This window comes from Rhyacophila brunnea, unplaced genomic scaffold (assembly GCF_057557595.1).
Source record: "Rhyacophila brunnea isolate RB1 unplaced genomic scaffold, BYU_Rbru_1.0 scaffold_18, whole genome shotgun sequence".
Taxonomy (NCBI): Eukaryota; Metazoa; Arthropoda; class Insecta; order Trichoptera; family Rhyacophilidae; genus Rhyacophila; species Rhyacophila brunnea.
In genome coordinates, this window is record NW_028232837.1 from 34,812,576 (window position 1) to 34,840,455 (window position 27,880).

Below are 27,880 nucleotides of genomic sequence, written 5' to 3' on the forward strand. Positions count from 1 at the left end.
CGGGCCGCAAGTAAAATACCATTTTTATATATTAGTACACTATTTTTATTATCACGAAAAATAAACATTACAATTAATGAGAAGAATGAAACATTTACACTTTTGAACATTTTTTTAAATTCAGGTATTAATTTTGCAACTGATATTCTCAAAATTACTGCTTCTAAATGGGCATCGGAGATATTTGATCGTAAAGAATTTTCATTTAGGTTCATGATCACATAATTATATAGGTTGATCCAAAAATAACATAATTTGCATAATTTTTAAGTTGGTCGAATTTGTCTGAATTAAAGGGGACTGTAAAATTTGGAGATTTCCTCACGACAATGCAATTCTCTTAAATCAGTGTCACACTGCAGATCAATAATCTCAAGGTGTAGCTCTGTCGGTACACTATCAATATCCTATTGATCTAAATACAATATCTACATCCAGGGCGAGATTACAATCCGAAATTTCTTTCCATTCGTACGTACTGAGATAATACATTTACGAAACAACAAATTCTTCAAATTTTAATCTATTGTCAATATTTTCTAAAAAAATATAAAAAAGTTATTCGTAATCAGAATTACTTACAATTAATAATGGCGGGCCGCAAAAAAATACCCGGCGGGCCACATTCGGCCCGCGGGCCGCAGTTTGCCCCCCCCCTTGCTATAACATATTAAGTGTTTTCCATTTTTAAAGAGATGGCTCGTGAATTAAAATCTCCAATGAGTAATTTAGAGTCATTTGTAACATTGTATCAATATACGTTGTGAATTTTCTATCTACTCTCAATAAAAATGAGTAATAAATAAATGAAATGTGCAGAATCTCAACAGAATAATTATTATTCATGTAGGCAGAAATACATGTGTGCCACGTATTCAACCAGGTCTATGCTCCAGCTCCAAACCCGCAAATGATTTTTTCAGATCTGGGATTTTAACCCAAAACCCACGACCTCATAAAAGGACAGGTTTGCACTCGGTTTATTATTATAGTGAAGGTACTGCATATTGTAAAATGTGTATAATTATATAATTAATAATTATATTATTTCGTATTGATATTTACATGCAATATTCTCTTTATTTGTATTAAATCGGTAAAAGACACTTTAAGTTAAATGAATAATAAATAATATATGAAGGTAATTTTATATTTTTTTCAGTACAGTGATACATTTTAATGATTATTGTGTAAATATGTATAATTAATTTACAATATACTAATAAAACCAAATTAAATTATTCTAATTATATATTGTGTTTATATAAATTATTAATACTAGATGAATGTTAACATAAATAATAAAATTGTGTAATTAACTACTAATAAGATATAATATCTATTGTCTAGATCCTACTTCGCGCTAATATTCCAGAAATGAAAGTAATGTATATCACCAAGTATAATACAATAATTGTATTGACTGGACCTTTCCGTATCTTTATCATCGTCATTAAATTACGAAGCTTTAGGATTTTCCAGTTCGTAAATCCTTAGACCGCGAGACCATGGAACGTCGGTCTCACTCCAGTATTTGTGCTACTTAATCAGTGACGCCCCGTGGCGGTAGGCGAGTCAAGCTTTGCGAATTTTATTGTAATAGATATTGTAACGGCTGTTTACCACACAGGCAACATTTTCACGAGGGTACCTTCAGACTTATCATCATCATAGACCTCCATGTATCTAAAACTTTCACTGTTTGGATTAGGTTTCGTGGAAATGATCTAATTCTCAGTGGATGTTGTGTAGTTATGCCAATTTAAAGATTTTTTGTATATTTGTCTATTTAAGACCAAATAAAATAAGCAAATAGAGTGGTGTCAAATTGTTCTAGCAGTGCAGGCGACTCATTGCGGTAATGGTATGGTTACTTTCAAATGGCACTAACACCGTTCCAAAATGATTTCTTCTTGGCCGCAATGCCAGAAGAATCTGTCCTTTCTTTACTTAACCTAACCTAAACTAACTTCACAAATTTGCAGACAATTTGATATTAAATAATTACAAGATAAAAATAATTTTTTATACACAACGTTTTTAAATTCTGTTTAACCATATAAACTTGACTTGACCAGCTTAAACGATCAAAAAAATTAGTATTTGACATGTCATATTGATTTCCATAGTAACTCACGTAATGTATATTATTAATAATTTAGTTGCTAGGACCCCAGACCCAATAGCAACCAATAATGGTGTCGAAATAGCTTTTCATACAAAACAGAATTAACTGAAAATGAATTCAATTCTACTTAAAGATGGCTAAAAGTATTTTAAAAAAAATACATTAGCATTGTGTTCTGATATATTCTAAAAGTTTCAAAATATGTCCTAGCTATTCGGAAAGTTAGTTAAAAATCGATTGCAAGATTTGTACCGGACAAAGAACCACCAGACAAATAAGAATACGAACTAAGAAAAACGTTGTAAAATAAAAGTCTGGTTAAGGGCGGTACTTTGCCTAGGGACGTCACTGTACTTAATAGCACTGCGTAGAGTTGCCACTTCATAACTTTTCGCTATATTATATATTCTAAAATTGTTTTTTTTTAAGATATATTATATATTTATTTTCTAATTACCACATATTAATACAAGTTAATATCATTTGGTCTAATATTATGCGAGGTAATCAGGCAAAGAAGCGTATCAGCGTAGTAAAAGTGCAAAGTTATAAAACGTATACGGTGGAATTTCAAGTATATTGATAGAATACTAGGTTTAGTACATACTTTAGTGCAATTTCTTGTCGTACATTGGCGATTTTGGAAACTAGGAGGTTCAATGCACTACAGCGTCAGTTTGTAAAATAAACTACCCTTGCGTATCAAAAAAGTACATTAGTCAATTGCATAGAGATATTAAATAAAAAGAGGGGCAATGAATCGGCTTTCTCATACAACCGAATGAAGCAGGCCAACAATAGCCGATAACTTACGAGAAATAACGACGCGATAAAAAAAATCAAGGCATCACTGAGGATTTACTTTGGTCATTATAACGTACTCATATAATATATTGTTAACGTGGAAATTTTGCCGCAAATTGATTACCAGCCCGCCTCACCATACTTTTTCACCATACTAGCCTGCTTCACCATACTTTCATATAACCTGCCGCCCCTAGGTCGATTGTAATAATTGCATGATTTTTTACGCTCAGATTGCAGAAAAATACGCATGTTTTCAAGATTTTCGTATTCTCTAAAGAAGTAATCGCCTCATTTACTTCGTAAAAAAATCGCCACTGTGTGAGTATCCACAGTTGTTCATCCAATAAATATTTAATATAAATAAAAATATATAAATATAAACTGAGAACTGATAACCAACACATACTAACTGTCGAATAACTTTACAACCAACATAGATATTCAGTCGTTTTGTTGTTTTATAGTCTTTCCTATCACAATATAGGTACGCCGATGAAATACTTCAGTTTATCACTAGGTGCTTATTTCCTAGTGTATTAAAAATTATAATATTTTAGTGAATATTATTGATCATGTTATGATTATTGATGGAGATTGTTCTTTCATGTAATTGGACATGGATTTCCCATCAGCACAGGTAATGTTGTTATAATCTTTCACCTGAAAAGAAAGAAAAAATAATTAGATTCATTGACATTATTATTTATCTACGCCTCTGTAGCCAACTCTCGTCAACAAAAATATGCGGGATAAGAAAAGAAACAATTTGGCATGAAAAAATCCTGTCAAAAATTATATGATTTGTAAAGTAAAAAAGACGCCGGAGCAAGGCCTGAACAAAAACGATGCATGAGTGCGAGTGAGAAAGTATTCGGCACCCTTAAAATCTCTGCGACACGTGCTAGAGTAAGATAAAAGGTCTACTAGCTACAAGCCAGTTTCCAAAAGTATCGCCATTAAATCGGGGCGAAATGCTTCACATAGCGTCGACAACTTGCGAGCTCGTGTTGCTAAAATTGAAATTTTTTATGTTAAACATAAAGTCAGTGGTAAATATTTTTGGTTGATTAAGTATAAAAGATGGTTCTTTGTGTTGTCTTAAAATGTGGTAGCCGTACTGATAAGCAAGAAGATGGTATTACGTTTTATAAGTAAGTTGATACATGTTCGTGATAATTTATTTGTATTTTATTATATATTATAATATCAGTGACCTAGTGTTTCTTTAAAATAACTTAAATTATAGATATCTTTATCTAATGGTTGCATTTTGACCGCTTAAAAATACTATATAACGTAAAAAAATAGAAAATTATATTTTAATTCTGAGCGTCTAGTGCGAGCACTTTGGGCGAGCACTAGCGAAATGGTCTATGGTCTCGAACATTTTTAGACGAATGCGTTTGCTCGCTCACAAACCAAACGCAAGACACGCAGCTTCATTTAGCAATGCAACGGGTGGCGTCTAGATGTATCTATAGTCTAAGCATAATACATACCAAAGGCAAAGGGTTCTCATACTCTGGGTCCAAACACACGATAAAAAACCAACATGTAAATTTTTGCCACGCTTGGGATTCAAACGTCCGGAACCCACCACATCTCGGCGATCGTATTATTATACACAAAACACTCAAGTTGCGAAGGGTGGAGGTAGGCTGTTAAGATCCGACATAAATAGTGCACATTAAACTTTGTCAGTTATAAGTATTTGTTTTTATTGAACTAAGACTACAATTTACATGTGGTGTGGTGTGGGTTATTTATGGATAAAATAATATTTTTATACATCGTGGCTTGGTTTAAGCAGAGCTTAATGAATTTTAAAAAACTGAACAACAACATGTATAATGTGGATTCTTAATTCTTAAAAACAATTAAGTATGAATAAAAAGTGTGCACAATTTTGTCGGATCGCCCAAAATATACCAAAACTAGTAGTAATTTAGGGAGGGTTTAATTGATTTTTTTAAATTAACCAACTCAATCTGTAAATTGTAGTATTAGTTCAATAAACACAAATACGCATTTCTGACAAAGTTTAATGTGCACTATTTATGACGGATCTTAACAGCCTACCTTCATCCTTCGCTACTTGAGTGTTTTGTCCATAATAATACGATCGCCGAGAGGTGATTGCTTTCGGGCATGAATCTCAAGCCTGGCAAAAATTTACATGTTTTTTGTTAAACCAAATCTTGCAAAAATAAAAATCAGTTAATATAACCTCCACTCTGCAGAGGCCCATACGATCATATTATTAATAGGATCGAACATGGAAAAAATCGATAAAATTTATGTTGATTAACCCATCGATATAACAAAATGCCTTTGAAATTTCAATGACATCACTTGTGTTTCAATGACACACAAGTGTAAGTGTACCTATTATAATATGATTTTTTTCTGTATTTTACCTTCAAATAATTCTTTTCTAGAAATGAAAAAAGCGGTAGATTTTCCGGCGCACACTGCAGGGGATTTCCAGAAATCCAAAAGTATTTCAAGCTTGAAGAATTATTCAAAGTGTCTACCACTGCGCGACTTATGTATGTTAGTAAGTTGTTACTTAAGTCCAGATGCTAAAAAAATATAAAAAATATATATTAGCATTATAGAAATGATCACAGGTAGGTATTAAATCTTCACAATCGCGGTCAATTCGACGTGCGAACATGTTAAAATACACCAGCAGCAAAAGGACGTTGATTCATCATTTCCATTGTTGTGTTTTTCAGTCGCTACCAAGCTATGTGTCCATAAGTCCAACTGCCCACGAGACTAGAGATAGGGAACATATTGCTTTGTGGACATTTTCCTGGTTTGTGTTGTGATTTTTTCTTAAAAAAAGTGGAAGGTTTTTTAGCTCTTAAAAATAAAATTAAAATGGTAACTTGAGAAATATTATGTATTCAAATGTCCACAATCTCGATGCAAACTCACCAATCCGGAGATTTAGCATTAACTTATTTTAGTAAATATTTAAATTTACTAATCAATTATTCATTAAATAAAATTAACAGTTTATTAAATCATTGGCAAGTGCAAGTACGTTATAACTAAAATTTGGAGTGATCCGGGCTTCGGAAAGTAATTATGACACTTGATTTAAAACACAAGCCAACATTAACGCAATTTGATAAACATGTTCATATTGTAAGAACCACTATTTAACTTCATCGTAATTAATTAGGACGCCTGCAGCTTAATTGGTAAATCACATTGACACGAATCCAGTGGTTACAGGGCCATGCCGCGTTTTTTCTAGAAGGTATAATATACCTTATATTATATATATTATATCTGAGGTATTTTGAAATTATGAATTTTCAATTTAAATTTATCTTTAAATCGGAAAAAGATATTGATAGGTAGGTATATAGATTTTATTTAAATTTCAATTCATTATTTAACATATTGTGGACATTACAAATTATAAGTTTAAGACGCTCACAACATGACATGAAACATTATTATATAGAAAAAAAATTAAAACAATAAAAATGAAAATATAAAAAAGAGAAAAAGAGACACCACAAAAATATGTATTGAATGTCAGTGACTGATAGACGCCGTGCGATACATATTGTTGACGATTCCTAAAATAGCTCCCGAATAACTTGCATAAAACGATCGGACAATCCAATTAGTTGGAGTTTTTCCAACAGGGTCTCGTGATCGACTCTGTCAAACGCTTTTGAGAAGTCATTGTAGGAACAGTATAAGGCGTGATCGTTGATTATTTGTTAGTTAGTTATAATAAATGTGAAGCCTGATAAAACATTGAGTACCTAGTATAAAAATAAAAAGTAAAATATCTCACCTCAATGCGTGTTGGAATATCTTCAATGTTCAAATAAGATATATTATTTCCTGCTACGAATAACTTAGTAATTTGATCAAACGTTGATCTTTTGCTCGAAAATAATGACAAATCTTTAAGATGATTTCTCTCAAAATGGACTTCTGTGCAATTCAAATTATTCGATTCAACATTCGGCAGTGTCACTGTCAATAATCTGGCTTGGGAATTTGAACAATTTACAATGATGGATTTGTCAGAGACTCGGACGAAACAGGTGCAATTTGCAGGGCACATTTTCGTATAACTGCTTCTTGGTTCATCCAAAGGGCATAGCATATCTTCTTCTTTCAGGTCTTTTAAAAATCTACCTGACAGTTCGCTTGGCGTAGAGCATTGTGCAGATCCAGCTTCCACTCTTACGATATTTTTTACTTTGGGGCTTAGTTTTCCCTCGAGGTATCGTACAAATCCGTACAGTAGGCAGTCGCAATGTAGTGGATTATTGTCGATCAATACCTTTGGTGAAGTAGTTGACGATGCCACGTCATCAGTAGTATCAGTCTGATAAAAATGGTCAGCCAACTTAAAGTCTATCGTTGAAATGTTGTTGTATCGTAGGTCGACTATAATTCCATTGGAAAGGAAGTTCAAATTTCCAAACTAAAAGAATAAAAACACAATATTTTACGTAATTAAAAAAGACTAGGTGACTCTTATTTCATTATTGAAATTATATTAAAATAGCACTGATTTTATAGCACGAGGTATTCCATATCTATATAAATCAGTGGCGAAGGGTGGAGGTAGGCTGTTAAAATTTAACATAAATAGTGCACAACATAAATAGTGTAATATATTTATTTTAATTGAAATAAGAATACAATTTACAGATGGTGTTGGTTAGTTTTTAAAATCCAATTAAACCCTGCGAAACCCAAGCCATAATAGATAATAGTCAAAAAATACTCGTCTATCTATAAAATATATAAAATTATGCAATTAAACCATACATACCTTACTATTATAGAGAGAATAATATTTTTGTCTATTATGGCTCGATGACATTGAGCTATTTTACAAGCTGATTGTTGGCGAATTTACAATCTGCTTGTAAACTCGCTCAATGTCATCATCGAATAAGCTAACAAGCAGATTGTAAACAATCTACCGAGAAAAGTTGAAAACCGGTCTACTTTACACGCTACACGCTGGCGTGTGGGCCGATATGCGTCTGCGCAGTAGAGCGACAGTGGCGATCTCCCGGTAAAAAAACCAACTACCTACTCAATACGTCTTGTCAAAACTGTACCAAAAATGACGGTTTCAACTCGCTAGCTTGTTGGCTTCTCAACGTTTTGAAAGTTTTGTGTGTCATCATCACAATGGCATTAGCTGACTCGCCCGCTTTTAAACTCGCCAACAAGCAGCTTTTAAAGTAGATCAATGTCATACAGGCTTTATAGTTTGTTTTAGGCAATCCTTAATGGATTTAAAAAAATAACCAACGATATATTGTGTAATAACATGTATGTTTAATTAAACAAAAACAAATAAGTATGAATGAAAAAGTATGCACAATTTTGTCGTATCGCACAAAGTATACCAAAACTATTGTGGTTTTGGTTAGGCTGGGTTTAATTGATTTTAATATCTAACCAGCACCATATGTATATTGTAGTCTTAGTTCTATAAAAACAATTATTTATGACCAATAAAATTTAATCTGCACTATTTACGGCGAATCTTAAGAGCCTACCTCCACCCTTCGCTACTGAAATATATAGGTATTTCTGTTCATCATCAGATTGTAGTGTCTGTCTGTTTTCGTTTGTTAGGTTATAAGTATCTAAAAAACGACATAGCTAACAGATTACACTATCGGTACCAAACATGGGTCCTCATATAAACTGAATAAACTAACTTCTTGTTGATTATGTTATCAATTATTTGAAACGTTCGCCAATAGATTCATTATGCTTGGTTTCCTGATAAATAATGCAAAAAAGTGAGCGTCCTTGATTGTATCTCAAAATAAAGGCAAAGACCTATTACCTGAACCAAATATTAAAATAACATTAATCAGTCCTGGCAATACCGGGTACTAATTCAGCTCGTAAATTAATACAATAATTATAAGCGGCTACGCACAATACGTTCACTCTATAAAAACCGGTGATCTATAGTATTTGATGATAGTAAACTTACCATAATACACGAGATGTTGTTATAGGTCAGGTCCAAACTTTTCAGATCTAGTAGTTCGTATTTCCAGTCAGAGTATATTTCAGATATCCAATTGTGGCTTAGGTTTAGATGCTTGAGTTTACCTAAGCAATGGAAAGGTGATCTGGGTTCGATAATCTCTCGCAGGTGCGCGAATTCGAGTAATTCATTACCTTCCGCCATTGTCAACATGTTATGGGACAAATCTATATTTTCAATGTTTCTTGTGGCTATAAATGCTGAAGTATCAATTTCTCTCATATTGTTGTTTTTCATGGATAGGTCTTTTAACGAAATGAGATGCTCGAAGATTTTCCTGAAAATATTATCCTGATGTAATAATATATTATATAAGTATATTGAAAATGCATTCATTAGCTATAAGGGGTTGCTTATGTAGGTCACCAACTACTGAAACACTCGATACCGAAATAAATAGGGAAACAACTAAAAATTTCAAGGTTTTGAGTTAATAATGCTATTCAATGCAGACAGGTCTTTTCTTTATAATTCAACAAAATAAAATCAAAAATTTCTTCAACGTTCATAAAATCGAATAACTTTTTCTGAGAAAAATCAATAATTCAATAATTATAAAAATGAATATCTAGGTCGATTATTTATTAAACCGTAAAATTCCATTGTGCGTTACTAAGTTCATTTGAACTAAATAAAAAATAGACACATTTACCAAAAAAATCAAGGCTTCAACATTAAAATGAAAATGTGTGCAACATTTTCCAACGCCATTATCTTAGACTTAGATAAAGGTATTTTGAGTTGTTTCTCTATAAAAGTTTGGTATCGAATGTGGAAACTGTGTTGCTGAGAGTAAATATTTGTCTTGTACACATGCGCTTTTATATTCAACAAATTTAAATATATTGTCCAAGTGTGTTTCAGTTGGTGATCTACATAATTAAACAATTCTACAATGGGATTTGATTATATATAATGTTAATTTGGACCTGTGTGCGTGACTGTGAAATAACCATGTGCCTTCTACCGAGGCCTGCAATGGATTGAGTTCAGTCGGGACGCTACAGTTATACACCTAACAGGTGGCATGCGGTACCTTTTGAGATCGGGTATGATGTTCATTGAGAGGGTTTTTATCTATCAAAACATCCATTTTAGTATTCCGTATTTGAACTGTTTTATATTTATATAATATACAGAATGTATATGAAAAGTCAATACGGAAAGTACTAATAAAATTCTTATAATTGTGCATTTTGCTTAGGTGACGTATTTCAGATCTTTTCATGACAACATTAAAAATCTGGTTTGAACGTAAAATTTGCTAAAATCATACCACAAATTAATAATCCATTAATTAATAGTTTTAGGAAGATATTAAGTATAAAAATAAATGGGTTATCACTTGTTATGCATCACATATATCACAGATTATATACGTATATATATATTGGAAAGACCCGACGTACCTTTAACGTTAGAGTCAATGAACTCATTAGATGTTTTTAAAGTCAGAATTTAAAAATCATCCAATCCAAAATGATCATAACTTTTTCAAAGATAATAATTTCAAAAACCTTCACTGTACCTACCTAGTACCTAGTCCGGGGATAGGAAAATCTATCGCAAATTCAACGTTTGTTGGATGTAGGTACTGTCAACTTTGGATGAATAGTTATAGAATTGGAAATGTTTGCGACGAATATTTTCGTTTTCGGAATATGTTAATTCATAGCGACAATTCTATAAATATATTTGAGTGACTATTTTAATATTTATTTTTTTTTTGGTTTAAAATTCAATATATTTTCATTCTGGCAGCATAAAACTTATACACCAAATTTAATATACAATATAGTAGTAACTAATGAAAAAATAACATTAAATTCATTTGCGAAAAACATAAACGTGTATGCTTTCTTAATACTGGTATTTTGGATTTTTGAAACTGGTATTTCGGTATCAATAAACAATTGAATACCAGTTTTGAAATACCGGTATTGCAATCCCTTCATACAAGTGAGTACAGTTACATAGAAACAATATCTATATGTGGTAAATGGGCATTTTCGCCAAAGTTTGTACATGTTTGAAATTTGGGTAATATTATTTTTTCACTCAAATTAACCATTTTTATATAGCTAGCAGATTCCTTGTTCTATTGCTGAATTGGTGATAGCAATTTTTCAGCAAAATATTGATTAATACAATATTTATATCATTTTTATTATGAAATTGGGCATAATAAGTTTCCGTTCCGTGACTACGAAACTAAGCTTTTAAAGCATGAATGAGACACTTTTTATCACTTAAAAGAGCTCTATCAGATTAAATAAACCATACACTTAAAAATAAAACTACAAATAGTCAAAAAATATTATTGAATTTTAATTCTTGGGCACATTCCGTTCCCCTCCGTTACCCTATGTCTATAATGGCAGAGCATTTTTCCTTTAGTATTTGACAAAACCAATCAATGTTCGTTCTGCTATTTTTTTAAAGACAATAATCACTTTTACTAAATTTTATTGGAAAAATAAATAAGTTTCGTTATTTAATAATCAAATGAAAAATAGTTAACGTTCAAATTTTTTGGGGACATTTTCGGAATGGAACGAAATGGTAACGGAGTGTAATTTGTAAAGCTAAAGTTACATGTTACCATAAAAACAAATTTTTGTTTTATGAAATTTATTTGAATTTTTTGATAGACATATATATTCAACGTGCGTCAAAATAACAAAACAAATCAAACTTAATCACTAAAATAGACATATTTTATAATAAATTTCACAATACTTGTAAAATAAGGTAGGTAATAATTTTGACACACTATACATTACCATAACTTTTATTTGGCATTTATATTATTTGTAACTCAGATAAAAAATATTTTTAAGCAAATTAACAATATATGAAAAAAAAAATCAGCAAGGGATTCGGACGCGAGTTCCTAGCGCGGCACGGAGTATATAACTTTTACGAAAATAATTACAGTCGAACTCGGTTATTACGATCTCGGACATAGCGAGATCTCGGATGTAATAACGAAACATTTGTTGACATTTGGTTTATGATTTTCGCCATACATTTAATTTTTTCACTGCTATAACGAGCAACTTATCGGATATACCGAGCTAAAATACTGTTAATGTGTCGATCGTTTTAAAACATTTCGACCCTAAGCAATAAAATCCGATTGGATGCCGCCGGGGTCGGATTACGTTTATGACACTAGTAAAGTGTCTAAGTACCTACCTTATTGGTGTTTCGCCGACAATAATAAAAAAGTATCCACGCATATGGTTGAAAAATCCAAGGTTTGTGAAGTCCGTAGGTACCTACCAGCGTTAATTACAATAAACAACTTCTTTTGTAGTTTATGAATGCCATGCTCGTTTCGGGGATTTTTACGATGGTTTCCAAATTTTTTATTTTCGACTTTTTGTGTAATGTGACATGCTCATTTAAAAATTCCTATTCTCTGATATAACGAGTAACGCTTATAATAAGAAAATTCAATCGGTCCCATCTTCCTCGTAATAACCAAGTTCGACTGTATGTTGTCTTGAAATTTACTTGTATTCATCAACATAAAATGTAGCTATACAGGTTGATTGTAATCAAGACGTACTTTTCTGACATTTCGCGAATACCTACAGTTCCAGGTATTAAATCTAATAGAGTACACATTTCTGTTAAACGTGACAAAAAATACCTTTTCATACATAAAATGTACGGAGAAGTTTTAAAATTTTGGTGGCGTATAACAGAAAGAGTATGACAGAGCCAGTGCCTGTCTCGCAATTATTTCAGTCTTGTGTTTTTTCTTTTCCTTCTGTTGTTTTTTTTTTTATCTCCATACTTTTATCTGCGCTAGTTTTGCGTATTCAGACATATCACATACTTTTTTAATCTTTATTATATAGTCAGGTTATTTTCTATATTTTTTAATGAAAATATTTTTGTTTTCCATACGAACAGACAAAATAAAACTTTTTATAATCTATGAAGAACTAAACACACACTGTAAACCCAACTTTATGCATTCCATTTCGTTACTTTTACATTCCACATATACGTTACCACCAATATAGTTTCGGAATGGAAGTAACGGATTCTGTTTCAGAAGTGTTTGAAGCCAAAATTTAGCTTAGTTTTATTGTTAAACCTGCGATATGTTTTATTATATCTGTAGTATGAAAGATAAGCTCCATATGTATAGTATGTAAAATAGAAATATGTGATTTCTTACCTTATAAATCGTGGTAACAGTAGTGGAACTTCTTAAATGACCAACACAGAATGCAACCTGTTCCGATAGCGATACCGACACACACCAACAATTTAAATTGTAAATGGCGATCAGTATTATACAAAAGTGTTGCTACATTAAAAAAAACATATTTATAGTGGAAATGTTTCGCCTTCATGCTAAAATCGTGGTAACGGAATGTGGAGTTCCACTTTTTCAAATATCCTGGGACACACTTTGAACGTGATTTTTTTCAATATTGGTACAAATTTACGGAAAAACTATATATTTTCCAAAAATATATAATGTAAGCTGTTGAAGACACTACGAATTTAATTTTACACACTCAAAATTAATGACGAAATCAGACTTTGTTTATTTGAATTTAGGGGTGGGACATGGTAAAAACACACTACCTTTCGATCTAAATAATCAATTAAAAATATATACAGGTCAGATAGTTGTATTTAACTGATCGAATAGAGTAAATTATTAAATTTGCATGTTAAAAATACATAACTTTCCAATATTTTATAATATAATAACTATGAAAAAATCAATCAAAGTCATGGGACATGCCAAAAACGCAATGTACAAACTTTGGCGAAAATGCCCAAATACCAAATAACCTATTTTATAAATTATCATGAAATGTACCAAGGATCGCTGAATATATTGAAAAGATAAACATATTATAATTATGTATATTTACATTTTGTAAAATATCATCATTATGATAAAACCACCAAACCTATCCCAATGTTCATTAAAACTGATAACTACTCATTAAAAATTATCAAAATAAAAAAAATACAAAATAAATTATAATTAACTTACTCAGAAATGTGACTCATTTTGTTGTTGTCCATTTTGAGAACTTCAAGTTCAGTTAACGTTCTGAAGGCCAAGTTTGCAACTTTTTTAATTTCATTATCATTCAAATCCAAAAAAACAAGACTCTTCTGATCTCTGAGTAAGTTTTCTTCTATTTTGTTTAACATATTCCCACTGAGAGATATATTTCTGATCTCAGTTAAATTCCAAAAGAATGATTCCGGAAGTAGTGATATCATGCACTTTTTTAAGTTAATAACTGCGAGTTTTTCCAGACTATGAATAAGTTTACTTGGAATTTTCATAAGTGCTTGCTCATTGTAAGAAAGATCAAGAATTTCCAATTTATCATTATTCATAAATAATTCATCTGGAAACGTGTTGATGTGGTTTCCGGACAAGTTCAAGTTATTCAGTCTAGCGAGACTGTAAAATACTTCAGTTGGTAACGTATTTATCTTATTTGAACTCATATCTAAATTATTTAAATGGACTAAACCTTCAAAAGTACTATCTGTAAGATTTCCAATATAATTCTGGCCCAAATTTAGTACTTTCAATGATTTTGAGTATTTAAAAATTCCTGATGGAATATAATGCAGTCTGTTTTGACTTAAATTCAGTGATTCAAGATCAGGAAGTGCTTTAAAATGTCCAAAGCTCAGGTGGATTCTATTATTTTCCAGATTCAATGTTTTAAGAGTTTTGATATCATCAAAAATATCTTCAGCAATTTTTTCAATACCATTGTTAGACAAATCAAGTCCTGTTACTTCGTTCAATCCTTTAAAATGATGTCTTTTAAAATGAACCAATTCTTTTCTTCTGTCCGTTACAAATATAATTTTTTGGACTTTTTTCAGTCCTAATTGATATAATACATCTACCAAAGATCCATCTGGTAGGGGACAGTTATAAAAAGTAAATGATTCACAACTCCTATTTGGTCTTATGATTGGTAATGAAATGTTTGCATAATTACTGTTTTCTTCACCGAAACATCTTAATTTTACATTATTTCCAGGGCCAATTTCAATTTCGGACTGTTGAACACCTAAAAATTCAATGAATATTAATTTTAAAACAATTAAATATTTAATACACACAACTTCGAAAACACTTGAGAAAATACATTATAACCATCGTAGTAGATTTTTGGGTTTCCACCGTGTGTCCTTCTTCCTTCTTTACTCGACGTTTCGGGCTCGTTTCAGAGGCCATTATCAAGAGATGATATGATATAATGGCCTCTGCAATGAGCCCGAAACGTCGAGTAAAGAAGGAAGAAGGACACACGGCGGAAACCCAAAAACCTACTACGATAAAAAACAACCGTGAAAGCCTCAAACATTATATAACATAATAACCTACAAGTGGATCAGGAAATGGAAGCAGGAATCCAACTGGCATCTCTCGGGTTTCACACCCACGCACATAGACCACTATGCTAAAGGTACCATACTTAATCATGACAAATTTTAACTAATGGCTCTTATAGTACTCTTTGAAGCGTTTTCTAAATTGAGCCACTATTGGCTGTCGGCTTTTGTATTTTAAATCAAAGTAGGTATTACTTTAATTACTATCCGACGTCACGGATCACTCCAAGATATGTTAGTTTTGTAGGTTCCTTGAACTTGCTAATAGTTTTTAATTAACTACTTTTTTTATTTAACGAATAATTCACAAGATTTAAGAATGTAACATTCTAATTATTGAACATACATAATTTTGAAAACACTTCTGAGAAAATACATTATAACCAATAGAAAATAGATTTTGAAAAAACTGAGAAACCCCGCAGGAATCGAACCTGTATCCCTCGGGTTTCGCGCCCACGCACATAGACCACTATGCTTTTTTTAGAATCTAGATAAAATTTAAAGTAAAATATTTATGAAATGCAAAAAAGCATTTATGGAATTCCACAAAGGAATGAACAGATTTTTTGGGTCTTTGCACTGGATTAAATTTTTATTTTACAGAAAACAACCGGGACCGAACCTGTGACTCACGGCTTCGGAATCGGCCACTACCATCCAGATCAGACCATTGGGTTCTTATAGAATTTAACTATAAAATTTCTTTTTTAGCTGATAACTATATGAACGATTTTCCGTCCGAAAAAAGACAAAATTTTCCTTCATATTTGACCTAGCAATAATTCTTTTAAACAGAATATCCATATTTGGGAAACATCCTTATTAAGTATTAAGGAAAAAAATTGGAAATCTATAATATATAGATATTAATAATAACGGAAGATGTTCTTACTATCTTATTCAAACGGAATCATAGAAAATGATTAGTCTCAATTTTTTTCGACCGCAAGTTACTACATGTTTTGAGGAAAATGTTTAAATATATTTAGTTGCAAAAGCAAATATTAAAATCTGTATTCCCAAACAGGTATTTTGAATGGAAAATAATATTATACATAAATAGTATTATTATGTTTTTCATTTGTATATATACTTACTTACACAACGATCTACTTTGTTACGTATAAATGTTAGTAAGGTGGTATAATGTAATGTTTTTTAATGTAAATTTAATGTTTTAATGTTGTTTATCACTATTCTGTATATCATAAAAAAGGCAAGATGCCCGTTTTTTGTCTACATGCTGTTGGTAAAAGTTGGTCTAAGATCGTGATTGTTTCAAAAATTATTTTTCAAGTCAAAGATCTGTAGTCCACATAATATCTAAAAATCTATAAATATATGAAATTGTAACAGGAGATAATATTATCTTAGTGCCCAAAAAAATGAATAACTTTTGACTTCTGAGATACAGAATTATAGTACGTATTATGGGTTAGGTTTCTTTAGCTTTGATTAATTTGTAATTAAATGAAATGCATAATACTCGTACCTACATAATATTAATATGTATAATATTATTATTTATACATTGATAGTAAACATTTCAAAAGGTAAACTATTTTTTCATATCGTGTGCACAGGAAGTCTATAGATTGTGGTTAAAAATAACCCATAGGAAAAATGAACTATAGGGAAAATTGGATTTTTTTAAATATCTATCTATGTGTTAATTTATAAAGTGTTTTTATTTTATATCAATTTCTCAGTAGCACTAATGATAAAATTTGTTATTGTAGTCAAATATTATTAAACTCAAAATAAATAAGGAAGTCGTATATGCTTACCTTTCAACGGCATATACTTACCTAACAGGTAACTCAATAAACCGGTAATATGGTTAACTATCTATGTTGATTGTAAAATACGAGTATATTATAATAATACCGGTTGAAAGACACTGTATTATTGATTTTAGCTTTCAAGGTAAATATTTCATTTATTAATTTTCTTTTGAAACTGAATAATATGAAAGGATCTCTATGTGAATAAGGTTTTGTGCGAAACAAGGAAGTTTTTAACGCCCAAAATGTATATTGTTAATTTTGAAAAAATATAATCTTAATTGTGAATGAGAAAATATTTATATGGTATTTGGATATAATTACTTAAAGCAATGTCTTTACCTACCAGAGGCACCTAGCGGAAAAATACGTAGCTTGCAATTTGAGACATTTTTTTGATAATTTACAATTCATCTGTAGTAATAATTAATAAATATGTATCTGAAAACATTAAAAAGAAAAATATTTTTTTATTTTAAGTCAAAGATAAACTTACAATTGTAAAAAAATGTTATAAAATGTAAATTTGTCACAGGACCGTTATATTTTATTGTCATACTTATTGTTAAAATTTAGTTTATGACGTTTTATATACTTACTAAACCTAAGAGACTTTTGACTAATTCATAGTTTTAATATTTTTTATATTTATTTTAAAAAACATCGATTTTTATAAAAATATAAATGTGTATAACTTGAAATCCTTTTTTTATATGAAATTTTATTTAGGCATGGTCCCAATATTAATGCTCGATATGATATAAATAAAAAGAATTTTAAGTTATACACATTTATATTTTTATAAAAATCAATGTTTTTTTTAAATGAATATAAAAAATATTAAAAATATGAATTAGTCAAAAATCTCTTAGGCTAAGCATAGAAAACTTAATCAACTAAATTTTAATAATGAATAATATGACCATAAAATATATGGAATAATAAGATGGGACAAATTCACATTTTTCTTTTTAATGTTTTCACATATATATTAATGTAGTTGAAATTGTAAATTATCAAAAAAATGTCTCAAATTGCAAGCTTCGCATTTTTCCACTAGGTACCTCTGGTAGGTAAAGACATCGCCTTAAGTCGATTTTTGTTGGAAATCAACGAACTTAAAAACCATATAAGTAATATCATTTTTGTTGCTTTACCTTTGGGTAAGTATGTGGTCTCCTGTTAAGTTTTTTCTATGACTTAAACAAATTTAAACGAAGACTACTCAAGTAAATTCCAAATACCTGCATCGTGACATACTATCTTGTATGTTACTGCTTCAGTATAACATGAACAGTTGTGGGTGTCTGGACACTGAAAATCTTCGTAGATGTTGCTAGAAGCTGGTTGTGCTGCGATGAGTATCAGACATATTGGGAGAACCCATGATGTTTTATCCTTAGTCCATGCTTCCATTTTGTATTTTTTTTAAAATATCTTTTGTGAAAAAAAAATATATTTATTAGTAAATATGTATAATATCCCGTAGACAGTGCTGTAATTAAGGGTATGCGAGCGCAGAGCGCAGAGCGGGTAGGGGCGCAGAACCGGAGTTTCGTTGAATATGCAAGAATAAATAAATAACACTCGGCTAACTCGGATAATTCAACATAAAACGAACAAATTATGGGGAAACGAAATTTCTTATGAATACGATAAAGATGTAATGTTTTATCGTAAAGCAACATTTTTACAACAATTTTATTATTACTTTGTCGATTTTTAGTTTTGCGTGTGAACAATCATAGGTAACAATCATCTTTTTGAAAAAAATAAGATACCCCGCAGGAATCGAACCTGCATCTCTCGGGTATCGCGCCCACGCACATAGTCCACAATGCTAAAGGAGTAATACTTAATTACGACAAATTTTAACTATTGGCCTTTTAATACTCACTGAAGCGCTTCCCAAATTGAGCTACTATTTGGCGATCGGCTTTTGTATTTTAACCGGTTAAGTGCCCAAAGCGTCTTTGGACGCCCTAATTACACCAATTCTTATGTTAATTACTATCAATTAACTAATTGAGGCATAGAAAGGATTAAATCAAAGTAGGCATTAATTTAATTACTAACCGACGTCACGGATCACTCCAAGATTTTTTGTTTGTGACTTACTTGAACTGGCTAATAATTTTTAATTAACTATTTTTTTTTATTCAACGAATAATTCACAGGATTTAAGAATGTAACATTCTAATTATTGAACATTAGTAATTTTGAAAACATGATGAGTGAGCAAATATTTATAACCATTAGAAAAAATCTTCAACGAATAATTTTTTTAAAAAGATTTTTTCTATTGGTTATTATCTCCTAAGGATTTTGGAAAACGCACCGATTTTTTTATTTAAATACCGTTTTGTTGATTATTAAAGGAATTCACTTCAATTTTTGGAGTCCCGAATCTACACTTCACTGTTTTTTTTATCTGTCAAACTAATAGACTAATGATTGTCATTTGTTTTCTTTCGCAAACCGCCTATAAAAAGTTCATTTGACGTGTCAGAATTCAAATTTAGAATTTGCAGGGATAATCGAAAAAATGTGACTTATCTATAAGCACCCATGAATAATAATCAATTTCAATCGAGACATTTATTGTAAGATGAAGATAATTTTAATACTTCTATCAAAAAATTGAATAATTTCAGACTTAATAAATAAGAAACTACATTATATAGGTACATATTGCGCTCTTCTCAATATTATAGTAAGTCGACGGTGATCTGACAATAGTATCTATCTGCAGTTTTGGCGAATTCTATGTTATTGGTGTATTTTGTACAAAATGGTGACGGATCGAATGGAAATATTATTGTTCTACGAAAAAAATCCTAAAATGTTCAAATTTGACGTGGATAATGGTGTCTATCTGCATCGAAGTGCCTAGAAACTAAAGAGAAATATTATCTATCTGCTTGATTTATTTTAATATGACATTACAATTTCCATACATCTATGATAGTACTAATATTAAATCATTTCACTTGAAAAATAAAAATAATACTGATACCGACAAAAACAGTTTTTTGAACCCCCTGAAAAATTGACTATAAATGTCAGATCAACGTCGAAGTATCACATACTTCCATATAAAATAGATAGGTAGTTATCGTGATTCAGTAATAATTGTATTATTTTTACATTTAGGTAGGTAAATGAAATTTATGTGACGTTTAATACAAGTAGGTAATTAAAAATTAATGATGTTTATATTTTTTATAATAATAATTATTGTATATAAAATTACAGTAACCTTTCTTCTTCTTTTATATCATTAGTAACTATTAATACCTACTCAATAAAAATAAAATTCCAATAATGCTTCTTATTATGCATGTTATTTGCTATTTTATCATTCATCACTTATAAGTGAAATATAATATACTTATAGTCAATTATGACATTTTTATTAAACAACTAGGTACAATAATATGTAAGTAGATACCTGCTACATTTTCCACTTTTGTACATGATAAAAATAATACTTTTTTTATTTCCCCACCCAGATAATTTGTTAAATAATAAATTTAGCATGTTGGAATTTATTCATTAGTATATTAAGTACTTTAAAGAATTTTAAAATAAAATACCATTTTTCTTCTTAAGCAAAACATATGGACACACCGCTTCAGGGTGGAAGTTACGAGTATCTTAAAAGACGTTATGAGAAATAGTTTTTACATTTTTTTCAATCTAATGGGATCTTCCCCCATTGAATAAATAAAACGTATTATAACGCAATAATCTAAATATATTAAAAATTAGACTATCCTGCAGTGGCGATGGGTGGAGGTAGGGTGGATCCACCATAGATAGTTCAGACTAAACTTTGTCAGTTACACGTATTTGTTTACATTGAACTAAGACTACAATTTACAGATGGTGTTGGTTAGTTTTTAAAATTCAAATTAACCCTGGGAAAACCAAGCCATAATACGTATCTGTCCATAAAATATTTAAAATTATGCTATTAAATCATACATCATTTTGGATATTTAATAGATAGAATAATATTTTAACTACTATTGTTTGGTTTAGGCAGGGTTTAATGAATTATAAAAAACTAACCAACAACGTTAGTTCAACGAAAACAAATAAGTATGAATGAAAAAGTGCAATATATACACATATTAGGTATATTCTATTAAAATGTCAGTGGTAGCAATCGGCGATTGCCAGGTGTTCTGCTAGGCCTATCAGTCTGAATTGGTGTCAGACGATATTGTGATGGCCAGACTCCAGAACAGAGTACGCATATGACCCCAAATTTATATTGGCAGTGACGACTTGCAAATCGTAAAACTGACAAATCAGCAAAATGTCAAACTGTCTGAGGTGAATGAAAATCCATCCCAAAGGGAAAACTATGGTGCCATCTATGCATACTTCACAATTATACCAACAGCGCCAAGCCGTCAGTAACAATAATAATATATTTATTGACATGTTTTCTTTTTCAAGTAAATGGGTAACGGTTTTTAGTCATCTTTACACGATTTAAGAATTAATACCCCCGTCGCCATCACGAAATAAATTGACGTGTTCACAGCTCGACGTTCGCTCTCCGATTGCCAGCGAGTCCAAAATCTATTCTATTATAATATTAGAGCGTTGTTAGGTGATTTAGAAATATTTGCATTTCGATCAGCATTTTACCTACACAAAATTTGGCACAATATAATATATTGTATATTATACAAATTTCTGTCCGTCCGATTGTATTTTCTAACTCACACAAGAGTTTCGTCTCGATATCACATCGTAATGTCTTAAAAAGTTTCCGTAGCAAAGTTACAAATTAAAAATTTCTTAAAAATAACGCATTTGCAAAAATTTAGCAAGAGTTGGTGAATTTTTCAGATAGCAGCTGTGGAGTGGTGAGGTGAGGTGCTGTATAAGATGGCGCGTTTACATTCAACCGTTATCAGTCGAGTGTGATACTGACGTACATAACTAAATGCAATGCATTGAAAATCATATATTGGAACGGCTAATCCAACCGTTGTCTATCTTATTGGTTTGAACAAAATATATAATCTGTGTATTTCTTTAATTATGTATGGAGGGCTATCACAAGTAGGTATAGAAGATAATATTTTATCCCAATATCTCCGGTGGGTAATGAATATTTTGTTTCTAATATTTAGAACCATTAATTTTTATTAAATTATTGTACTTGCCTACTGCAGTTCTAACTTGTTGTAAATTTGTTTTATTTGTTTTAAGTTAATCGAGTTTGAAAATGAAATTCAAATATAACCAAAGCCAGTATATTATAAGGCACGGTGACAGAATTCTGGACCGCAAAGACTAATGCTGCTTGATAAATATTATGGTGATGCTCAGGAAAGAGTGGGGTGAAATGGGGTGAGATTTTAGATAATTTAGAATTTCGGATGCCTGGCAGCAATGACTTGCTATTTTGTTAACTAAACTTTTATTATTTAAATGTCGCCAAATAAATTTCTGTCCACATTAACATAAATAAATATCTTTCCAAGATAAGCAGTATTTTTTATGTTTTAAAGAATTCATTTTAGGGAATTTTATCTTGAAGTTCCTACAGACGGACTGATTCGGTCGTCTTGACCAAATCAGATGCTCGATAGAGATAGCCTGACTTAATGCATGAGTTTCTCGGTTAAAATTTGCTTCCTGACCAAAATAAATGTATACTACTTGCTGTTTAGCGAAACACCGAACATTTTGGATCCTGCGAACGGCAGGGTAGAATTAATTATGTACTAGCATTACTTTTTTTGACAAAAATACCTAAAATGAAATAAGGCCAAACCTTATGACTACAGATTTGGTGGGGTGGCGGTGAAATGATGCTGCCATCTTACGTTACCCCAGTGGCGAAGGGTGGAGGTAGGCTATTTAGATTTGATATAATATTTGTAAATAATGTTGTTTAGTTTTTAAAAGTCAATTAAACCCTGCCTAAAATTGTTTAGGTATGCTATGGGCGATCCGACACCTTTTCAGGCATACTTATTTGCTTTAGTTGAATTAAAAATACATATTACAGCTGATGTTGTAAGTTAGTTTTTTTAAATTCATTAAGACATGCCGAAAACAAACCATAAGAGATAAAAATATTCATCTATCTATAAATAGGCATAATTTTGGATATTTTATAGATAGACAACTTTTTTGACTATTTTCAATTATGGCTTGGTTTACGCAGGTTAATTTTTAAAAACTAGCCAAAACTATCTGCAAATTGTAGTCTTAGTTCAATGAAATTCAAAATACGTATGACTGACAAAGTTTAGTGTGCACTATTTATGTTGGATCTTAACAGCATACCTCCTCCACCCTTCGCCACTGCGTTACCCGATATAGTTAAATCATTACACCGACCTGCGACTACGTTTTATATGACCAAATCAGTCATACCCGCCTGTCATACACGTTCGAGCGTCTGTATGACCCCTGATAGTGGATTGATAAATACGTATAATGACGTCACGAATTTGTATAACAATAATATATTTCTGTGGTCATGGTTGTTTTCATAATATTCCACAACGTTAGAAAATAATAACTGCTAAGATGCCAATTAATTATCAGTTATGATTATTATAATTTCAAACAAAAAACCGGTTTTCATACCGCTACGTGTAAACCCCAACTCGTCAGCAGGTGGAAATAAAGAATTATTTAAAATAATTATACCTTATTATGTTTATTTTTATTCATTTTATGAAGGAACTAAAAATAATTAGGTGTATTTTTCTGAAATAATATGATCCGCTTTGGGTCGTTGGTACCTACGAGAATCATATTTTTGTCTGATATTAATAAAAATATAATACTAACTACACGGGTTTGTTTTCTATGGGAACTAATATATTACGTATAACAATATATGGCGTGAAAAAAACTGTTAAAGATATCTCAAAAAACCTAAATCTTCTTAACAGATTGTTGTAAGAGAAATGTACGTTTACCAGTTTTCAACATATCGACTCCTTAATCCGCAAACCAGCTAACTGCACTTTTGATTAATTTGAGATTTCGATGGTATTTTGTTGTAAAGCATGTTTTCTATGCTCACTCAAAATTTTAAACTTTAAACAGCCAACTTCATGCGCTAAATTTCCAATATCGTAAAAGGAACAACTCCGCTCTTTATATAATTTGTCTTTATATATAAAAGGGAAGCTAAAATAGTGTATAAATTCATAGTGAATCTTATTTGTAAAAATACCTACAAGTGTATTTTTGGAATTGTTAAATTCCGCTCGATAGTTAAATTTTTAAGTTTTTTCTCCTTCCTGAACAATTTGCCCAAGTGGAGTTAGCCGGTTTGCAGATTGAGCAGTCGTTATTAAGTTTATGGCAATAGATTAAAAAACACGAAAAAGAAAATGTGAATTTTCCAGACTCACTTCCATTTTCCATTCGTGTATCGTAAGTGCACTGTCAAATTGCGGAAGCCAATAATATTATTCTAGTTAATCTTATTCCTAAGTAAGTCCTCATTTTAATGTGTACGTATATACATGTGATGTCGTTTATATTCCATGCTCTTTTTTACAAAGACATTGGTTTATAAGCTTACATGATATTTTAAATTTAACATGTTTTGAAAGTTTACGAATCTATTGTATTTCAGGTGAAGGTTACACATCAAAAAATCTGTACTGATATAAAATCTTACTATACAATATATGCTAAAAACAAAATAGGATCAATGTGTCCATTTTAAGCTCAAAAAGTCCGTGCAGCTTGCGTTTACGAATTTGTTATGTATGTTGAAATAACTGATGGTTGTAAAACGCGGATAATTTTTCAATAGGAGTTGGAAGAATAGTGGTTAATGATCTCTTTTATAATATTTTTATAATTTGTGCCGTTTAAACGTTTTGCTTGGTTGTCATTTTTGTGTATTTCTTCTTAATGCATGTTACTTGTTTGAATGCGTTTACAATAATTATATTAATAATAATATAAAACATATATAGACACTTAAGAATCTAAAATTTAAGTAGAAAATGTACTTTGGTATAATTAAGTATCTAAGTTTCAATATAACGAAATCCTGCTCACACCACTGGTTTTATGTGTTCGTAGATCACATGCGTTGAACATAGGTATAGAAATACAATGAAGACGTTAAAATTTCATAATACATAGTCGCTCGTGAAACCGGTATTGTCAATTAGATATTTTCGTTTATTTTATTTTTATTGTATTTTTCGTGTACTCTTTACTATGATTTTGACGTTTAGTAATTCTATCATTTCGAATTTTTCTTACTCATACCTTGTTCGAAATTGTGACTTATTATTTGTCTTTCATTGTAGTATAAATAGGTCCCATTTGTATATTATTTATGAGTTTTGTTAATATTCTATTTTGTATATTTACATCAAATATCCTTGTCATATATAATCCTCGTAGTTGTATGTTATATATTGACTGGAGAGCTCATGGCCCTTAGTGGTGTGTTCAAAGATGAAAATGATATAATATTACGCTAATGTATTGTATACGGTGAGATACAAAAGAGGAATTTTTAAATAGTGTTTTTCGTTCTATTTGGCAGAAAAACCGCTTTAAAATTTAATGAAAAATAATATTTTCGTAGTAATTTGGATTATTAATCGACTGTTTAAAGAACGAGTGATAAAATTCGACAGATTTGGAATAAAGAATATTATTGATAAATTTAATAAAACGCAATTTTTAAGTACTTATTCCACTTTTACTATTTAATAAATCTGGACCAGTTTCGTCCACCTTAGAAGGACATTTTAAATTAATTCTTATAGTGACAAAGTACTATTGGACGTCTAATGATTATTGGTAGATTATTTGTGTCGCTTTTTTGATTTTTTTTTGGTAAATACCTGTTTTATAAATATTATTCAATTGAAAATGTCCCTTTGAGGCGGACAAAACTGGTCCAGATTTATTAAATAATAAAGTGGAATAAGTATTAAAAAAATTGCGTATTATTAAATTAATCAATAATGCAATGCAGTTCCACCATGAATTGACAGTTAACACAATAAAAGAAATCAAGCATATTGTTCCAGAAATTCCGGGGATGTAAAAATACTATTACGTAAAATGTGAACAATTAGTTATAGGTACTTGATATTACGAGAATATACCATCATATTTGACTTACCTATCGAAAGTTAATTATTATTGGGTACTATTTTTCTTTCGACCATGTCCGATCCTAATAGGATCATATTATTATGGGCTTCCACGAAGTGGAGGTTTTGTGTTAACAGATTTTGTTTTTACGAGAAATTGATGTCAGCCACTTGCTCAAATTTGGGTGCATTGGGTACTATAATAGCACCAAAATAAACATTGTAAATTAATAACATTAAAAAAAATGGTAGATATGATAACAATTGTAAAGCTATTAAACTCAATGATAGTTTTAAAATAGATCCAAAATCCTTTTGAGATATGCATGAAGCGTCATTCATTGTTTCAACTTTTACTGCACAAAAATCTTTTATTTTTTTATTTTTTTTTGTCTATACGCATTAAGAAACTTTAATGTTATTAGTTTGTAAAATATATTGGCTATGCATTAATCAATGATAGTTTTATAACCAACAAAAATGCTTTCAGTCTTTTGTTCATGAATAAAACTGACTTTAAACAATCCAAGTTTAAAATAAAATGATGTACTTTTTTATCAGAATAAAACCCTCGAGATCCAATTACAGCAGCAAAACATATCACAGAAATACAATAATTTGAGAAATATACATGACGTTAAGTATTGTGACTTCACCGGGAATACAACCTCAAGTCTTTGGTAGGTATAAGAAATTAGCACATTGCGCACACGATTGTCGACTTTTTTCATTGACTAAATTTTGTTAATTAATACTCATTATTTAATTTTCGTGAAAACGTGGAACGATTTATAAATAAATCCAGTAAAATTACACTAGAGATAAATAATATAATATAATATGTAAACACAACACACCTTTTTTTAATGTGATAAAATATCACCACATCCGATCGACAGTATGTATTAATAAAAATAAACAATGTTTATCTTTGTGATAGTTAGAATTACTACGTAAAATGTAGGAATCTGCAGCACCACTTTTGATGACACTTTAATTTTATTTACGCACGACTTTTAGTACAAAAATTTCCACTATAAACACTATGCGTAGTGCCTCAACGATAACTCGGAGCTAAATAAATTAATTTATACGAAACATACTAAGTTTTGTGATAAATCTGATGGAAAGTGAATGGGGGTTCCCGGTGACTAATACATAAGTAATAATAATATAATGTAATACGTGTCTGTACCCATTACAGGCTGGGTTATTATTCACTTGACGTTTAGTGGGAACTTTAAAAATTCCACTGTCATTGGCATTGCGATTTTAGTTTCACGTGAGGTCGGAAGATCCGAAGTACCTCAGCTTCAAAACATGTTTGTGGTGAAGAGAAAAAAAGAAGAAAAACCACAATCAACAATAATTAATTAAGTATTATGTTCTCGGTCAGTTTTTAAATTAAAAATCCCGCGCAATATGAATCATGTTTTTTTGGAGAGTGGTCAATTTTAGACAACAAAAAATACGGTCAAAATACAATTAATAATTATGATTGCAAATATTATTATTATGATCATGGCCACCACATCCTGAAGCGGACCCTTAGGCTATGATC

At 30.6% G+C, this 27,880-nt stretch overlaps 1 protein-coding gene across 1 annotated transcript; it reads right to left on the reverse strand.

Annotated features, from left to right (window-relative positions):
• LOC147073470 (uncharacterized) lies at positions 1-27,612 on the reverse strand. The gene is made up of 7 exons (XM_085945364.1): positions 27,177-27,612; positions 18,442-18,634; positions 14,035-15,085; positions 8,946-9,279; positions 6,759-7,400; positions 5,353-5,517; positions 1-3,595 (listed from the first exon to the last, which is right to left on the reverse strand). Exons 2-7 carry the CDS (start codon positions 18,611-18,613, stop codon positions 3,506-3,508), a joined length of 2,454 nt encoding a protein of 817 aa, XP_085801490.1. The 5' UTR covers positions 18,614-18,634; positions 27,177-27,612; the 3' UTR covers positions 1-3,505.
• Between the last annotated feature and the right edge of the window lie 268 nt (positions 27,613-27,880).

Coding starts and splice junctions, on each gene's coding strand:
- LOC147073470 (XM_085945364.1), bottom strand. CDS start 18,613: ATGGAAGCATGGACTAAGGATAAAACATCATGGGTTCTCCCAATATGT. Junction 15,086..18,441: donor GATAGTATGTCACGATGCAG/GTATTTGGAATT, acceptor TTGAATTTTTAG/GTGTTCAACAGTCCGAAATT. Junction 9,280..14,034: donor AAAATGAGTCACATTTCTGA/GTAAGTTAATTA, acceptor TAATATTTTCAG/GAAAATCTTCGAGCATCTCA.